Below are 6548 nucleotides of genomic sequence, written 5' to 3' on the forward strand. Positions count from 1 at the left end.
TTTAAATGACCGCCCCAAATTGTGTAACTATGCCCATCGGATGAGATTTTGCCACAAGTGGAGACAACATACCATCTACCCTGTTACTCACAACTCTGCCTTCCTCAGTGAGAGTCAGAGCAGCCTGGGATTGCCAAGGACCAAAGGCAGAAAATTCTGTTAATTTCTCATTGGTGTTAGAATGGGCAGATAGTAGAATCCCTGGGGAAATACCGCCAAGGCAGTGAAGGTACAGGTCACTCTGCAATAGCTTCACTAAATATTGAACCATTTTGTGTCAGGCATTTTGCAGTTCTTCCACTTTTTACACTTTACTTTGAACCAGGGTTAGTCACGTGTTGGGTTGTATTAATTTCTTCTACTAAGGGCCACAGCATTTCCTGCAGAGAGCCGGTTTTAGTCCTCTAGACCTGGCATTAGGGTTAGGGATAATTTGGCACTGTTAAGTGCTATGCTTGATGATGAAGACTGGGCAGAAATTTTGTTTGGTGTTTACTTGTCACTACTGTTGTGGACAATGACATCTGCAGTTGGTGCGAAGTATGAAGTAATGAATTTTGGGAAGTTAAACCAAGGCAGAATATAAACAGGCCCTAAACGCAAAAATGCAACTGCAGATGCTGTGGATCAAAGAATACGTACACAATGCTGGAAGAACTCAGCAGGTCAGGCAGCATCCGTGAGAAAAGAGTAGCCAATGTTTCGGACTGAGATCCTACTAGGGCCCAGGGGAGCACTGTCAAACAGAGAGTGTAAGTACAGTACTTCCCTGAAAGTGGCAACACAAGTAGACAGAGTGGCGAAGAAGTCTATTGGCATATTTTCCTTAATTGGATGGGACATTGAGAAAGAGAGTTGGGATATCATGTTATAGTTGTCAACATGTTGGTGAGACTGTACCAAGACTATTATGTGTGGTTCTGGTTGCTATATTAGAGAGAGGAAATGCTTAAATTGGAGAGGCTGCAGAAAAGATTCACATGGATTTTACTAGTGTGAAAAAGATCATTAAGGAGAGACTGGATACGCTTGGGTTGTTTCTTAGGAACAAAGAAGACAGAAGGGTGATATTTTAGATGTTTATAAAATCTTGAGTGGCATAGATCAGGTGAATGATCACAGTCTTTTTCCCAGAACAGGGTAGTCTAAAAATAGAAGGCAGAGACTGAAGGTGATAAGGAAGGTATTTAGAGGGGACCTGATGACCAAAGTTTTCACACTGATGGTGGTGCATGTAGGGAACAAGTTGTCAGAGGAAGATGTAAAGGCAAATACAGTTATAATATTTTAAGGACATGCAAACAGATAGAAAAGGTTTAATAGATATGGTCCAAATGCAGACACATGAGACCAGCCAAGAAAGGCACCTTGTCAGCAATGCTGTATGGAAGACTGATGATGACGTCATGTGGATTAATTGCTCCTATTGGTTCCCTCACTATTATGTCCTTCATGATGTACCCAGCCTAATTGGTGGCAGACAGTGGACATTGAAATCTTCTATGCAGGATATATTCTACAGTCCTTCCTCCAGAGATTCTTCTGGTGATGTGTAACATGATGCAGAATTGATTATTTAATTAATATTATTCCGATGTGATCATTAGAGGTTCTCTTGATTTTGCCTGACCTAATGACTTAAGGTTTCACAATATTGTCTATGGTCAATATTTTCAGTCAATTCTAGATTCTCACTGCTTGTGGAGCAGTTGTATTAGGAGACCAGACATACCATGAGACAGTGATGAGAATGCTGAATGGCTGAAGAACATGACTCTAGAAATTAAATAAGAGGGAACACTGCATGATCTCCTTCCTGATTGTAAAATGTTCCTAATTTCTAAGAAGAGAACTGCCATTTCAGCATTTCTGTATTTAAATTTGTGGTTAGTACTTTTGTTTTATAGGTGACTCGATTAAGTGAGATAACGTTATGTCAGAAATCTGATTACTTGCATTTAAGAGAGCCTATCATTTGGGAAAACTGCAATAATTGTTCGAATTTAATTGTTTTGTTTGCCTTGCAGGTGTCGAACAATAGGTTTTGAAACAGGGGCACAAAGTGGACAACTTTGTACAGCAATCCTCATGGTATCCTTCAGCGCAGGAGATCTCAAGTTAATGTTGGCATACCCTGCCTTTTATATTTTCTTTCAACTAGTTAGTGGATTTATATTAGTCTCTGGTACGTAGTACACTTATTGTGAGATAAAAGGATGACTGGAAACATTTGTCAACATTTAGACAATTTGTACCAAGTAATAAAGATTCCTCTTATAGGATTCAAACTTCTGGTGGGTGGGGATGGTAGATACTTAGGGGTTAGAGAGTGAATTGGAAAAATAGGCTTGCGGAATACAAAGGTAAAAGAGGAATTGTGGGATTTTGAAAAGAAAATACACCACATTACATTCTGATGTCCGGTTAACAAAGGCTATTTTAGATTAAATGATTTTTGAAGCAGAAAGCTGTTAACATAGAAACCGAAGCTTGTGGAGGCCTCTTGCCCCGTTGTGGCTACCCTGTCATCAATCAGATCAGGATTGATCTTTGGTCTCAGCACCACTTCTCTTGTGTTAGTTCAATATTCCTTGATTACATTTGCATCTAAAAGCCAATCAGATTTTATTTAAACCATACTTTGCAACTGGGCCCCCATATCACCCTGGGTGGAGAATTCCAGTCCTTTTGATGAAAACATTTCTTCCCATATCAATCTAAAAGCAAAGCCCTTATTCTGAGTAAACAAGAGCCCAATTTTACTAGTTGCTATGGTAGATTGATACCAGATGTTATATATGCATGCATTTACATGTTGTTCATACTTATACTTACATTTGTAGCTTCACTAACTGGAACATTATGAATATAATCTAGAAAGTCTTTTGAAGGCTGTCAGGAATTTAGTTATGAAAGTACGTACTTAAAGTCACTGGTAGTGGGCAGTTCCAGGGGATGGTGGTTTTGTGCCTCTGCTGGACTGTGTCCTCTCCAGGGCACAAGCCTGGGCAGGAAGAACTGACTGTTGCCCATTTAGTGGGTTCCCCCTCTCCTCATCACTGATGTAGTCTAAGGGAAGGGCAGGCACCGATACAGCTTGGACCAGTTGCAGAGTGAATTTGTAAACAATGTCCAACTGCCTTAGGGACCCTGGCTCCGGATTTCTTCCTTGGGATTTACTCTCGAAGCCTTTCCCACGTAAGGCAGCAGAGGTTTAAAATCAGAGTTTTCCTTCTCCTGGGGGGGGGTTGCCGTCCCAGTCTGATGAGCCCCACCTGCCCGAAGCAACTGGTTTTGAGGCGCCAGTGGTCCGCCTTTGCCCCTTCTTGTCAGTAGAAACAGCTCCGCTAGGCCTAGTAGCTAAGCTACATGTGAAGGCCAAGAGTTGGGCCTGGTTGTCGGTGGCTATTAGAGTCACACACCATTTGGAGCACTTTGTAGGTAGCGGGAGTTCATCCCCACTACCAACCCGGCAATGACAGCCTTAGGAACCAAAAAGTCACTGGTACCAGTAGATAAAAATCATTCCTGCTCTATTTGTGATCATTATTGCATTGAAAGCCTGTTTTATGCAGAATACTTTTTTGTTTTGTGGTTTTATTTTGTAATATACAATTTTATATATTTTTTTACAACCAGCCTATCAACTATACAAAAGATTCAGAACTTCAACTGAAGCATAAATGGATTCATCTCGTAATGGCCAGAGGAAATTCAGTGGCCAGAGATGGAAGAGCAAGGCACCAACAGACAAGAACCCTGATGAAATTAATCAACTTACAAAGCAGTATTAAATATATCAGAAGCTTCAGAAGGATTCCTAGATTTTCTTTTTCTGATTCTTGATTTTCCTTCATTGCCTAGTAATTTCTTACATACTCCGTATTTCCTTTTAATGGATTCTCTTGATTTTCACATTAAATTGCAATATCAATATATTTCTGTGTTTAAACCTAGCCAGTTAAATTCAAGAGCACAAAAGGGTTTATTAGTGAAAAGTTAAAATGGGACTTGAACTTAAGGACATTGGCACAAGAATAGATAATTATTTGATAAAATTTAATGAAAAAAGGATTTATAATGAGCAGATTAAATGATTGTTCCCAGAGTAATTTTGAGGCTGCCAACAGAATAAAGTTGGCAGGAATAGCCTTTCAATCATGTATAGATAACAGAGAAACTGAACTGAGAAGTTTTTAGACTTTAAAAAAAACATGTTAGATTTAAGTTATTGAGTGGTTTACAAAACTCAGTCTACAATAATTAAAGCCACTTCTGTTAAGAGTGGGCAATGAAAAAGACCCATTTTAAGCATACCAGTTCCCAGTTACGGAATCTGGTGTAGGCTGCACTGCATTTAGTATTTGCATTATCAGATGTTTTCTAATACAGTGAATAGAACTCTGCTCCTACTGGTGGAATTTCGTGGGCTCCTGCCTCTTTTGCTGACCTATTTCCTCATCCCTGGATCCTGTCTATGATCTGAAATTTTCTGGGCTAGGTCCCTGGTCTTCAGATAATAGCCTTCAATCTGCAACAACACATCAAAGTTCCTAAGGCAGCAGCTTACAGACCCATGACCGCTACCATCTGGAGCAGCATAAATTATTTTCAAGCATGCATTATTCATTAATTTGAGGCAAAACATAACCAGGTATACTTAAATGGATAATTCCCATATTTCAAGTTTTTTAATGGTATTTATCTGGCCCACCTTCCTCTCATTAATACACGATATGGCCCACAGAGGCAAAAAGTTTGCCGACCCCTGATATAGGATGAGAACAGCAGATAGCTGGGAAGACCACCACTTGGAAATCCCTCTCCAAGTCACTCACCATCCTGACTTGGAAACATGCCACCGTTCCTTCATTGTTGCTGGGTCAAAATCATGGAATTTGCTCCCTAACAGCACCGTGGGTGTCCCTACACCCCAGGGACCGCAGTGGTTCAAGAAGGCAGCTCATCACCTTCTAATGGGCAACTAGGGATGGGCAATAAATTCTGGCTTAGCTGGCGACGTCCACATCCCATAAATGAATTTTTGAAATCTCTTGTATATTATTGAGAATTTCGAGCTTTCCACGATCTGAATTTCTGGGGCAATGGTTTCTCTCTATTAACTGATTTTCCTGGGCCATGATGAAGATGTCTTAGTATTCATTAAGCTTCATTAGAACCCCAACTAACCACTGTAGATTCATAAATTCATGCAGGATTTTTGTCAAATTTTACAAGACAGCTTTTATTGAATGCAGTAGCATTTTTCCTTTCACTTTACAATTGCTGTTGTTCAGATATAAATCTGAAAAAAATGTACAATTATGTCCAGAGGAACTTTGACAAATTAAAAATCTGTTTACAGTTTAGGTAGTTGGCTTCAAATTCACTTTGAGTGGAAGTGGCAAAACTTCAAAGCTAAATTTTGGTGGGTCACCTTTATAGATAAATCACTTGCATTTGACTTTGTGTTATATAAATTAAATAGATTTAATAAGTTAGAATATTCCCAAGGTGGCTGTACAAAATGATACTTAAAATTGAACAGGCTCCGTGTGATTTTTTTCTCATGAACAAATAATTTAGCGAGTGACTTTATTTATCCTTATGTAGTTGTGACTAATGAAATTATATATTTACACTGATATCTACAATGTTTATTCTTTTATTACTGTAAATGCAATTATTTTCCGTATACAAATAATATCTCACAGGGTTTAAGCGAACTCAGAGTTGGAAGGTCTCAGCAGGTCAGGCCACATCTGTGGAGGAAAATAAAGGGCTGATATTTCAGGTTGAAACCATTCATCAGGATTCATCTGATTTCCAACATAGTCATAGAAATGTTCAGCACAGAAACAGGCTCTTTGGCCCTTCTAGTCTATGCAGAGTCACTTGTGTTTATAATTTTGAGTAAAAATATTTTGTTCGATCGGCCAAACACTTCCCCTGGGCCCCCTCCCCCTTTCCGTTCTTCTATTGTCCTCACTCCTCTCCTATCAGGTTCTTTCTTCTCCAGCCTTTGACCTTTCCCACCCACCTGCCTTCACCTATCACCTTCCAGCTGGCCTCTTCCCCTCCCCCACTTTTTTATTTTGGCATTTTCCCCTTTTCTTCTCAGACCTGAATAAGTGTCTTGGCCCGAAATGTTGACTGTTTACTCTTTTCCATAGGTGCTGCCTATTCTGCTGAGATCCTCCGGCATTTTGTGTGTGTTGTGTTATGGTGGATTTTTTTAACCTGTGAAATTTTATACTAAATGTTTATATTCAGTTTTTTGCATTAAAAACAGTTCATCAAAATAAAGAGGTTACATTGCTAGAAAACCAGCTGGAGCATAAACACTTTTTCCCTATTAAATACAATGTTTTAAATCCAGATGCACAATAATAATTGCATAATACAGTATATGAAGGGTGATTGATAAGTTTGTGGCCTGAGGTAGAAGGAATCAATTTTACGAAACCTAGCACATTTATTGTTCAAAATAGTCCCCTCCTACATGTACACACTTAGTCCAGCGGTCATGGAGCATACGGATCTTGGAC

At 39.4% G+C, this 6548-nt stretch overlaps 1 protein-coding gene across 1 annotated transcript in view; it reads left to right on the plus strand.

The window, feature by feature from the left end:
* The window catches only part of LOC132405075 (sodium-dependent organic anion transporter-like), a 32350-nt gene extending 26057 nt beyond the window's left edge, over positions 1-6293 (plus strand). The window contains exons 5-6 of the mRNA XM_059989810.1: positions 2028-2185; positions 3640-6293. Coding sequence (XP_059845793.1) covers positions 2028-2185; positions 3640-3683 — 202 coding nt within the window. The 3' untranslated portion in view covers positions 3684-6293. The remainder of the gene's footprint in view (positions 1-2027; positions 2186-3639) is intronic.
* Positions 6294-6548: the final 255 nt, after the last annotated feature.

This window comes from Hypanus sabinus, chromosome 14 (assembly GCF_030144855.1).
Source record: "Hypanus sabinus isolate sHypSab1 chromosome 14, sHypSab1.hap1, whole genome shotgun sequence".
Classification (NCBI taxonomy): domain Eukaryota; kingdom Metazoa; phylum Chordata; class Chondrichthyes; order Myliobatiformes; family Dasyatidae; genus Hypanus; species Hypanus sabinus.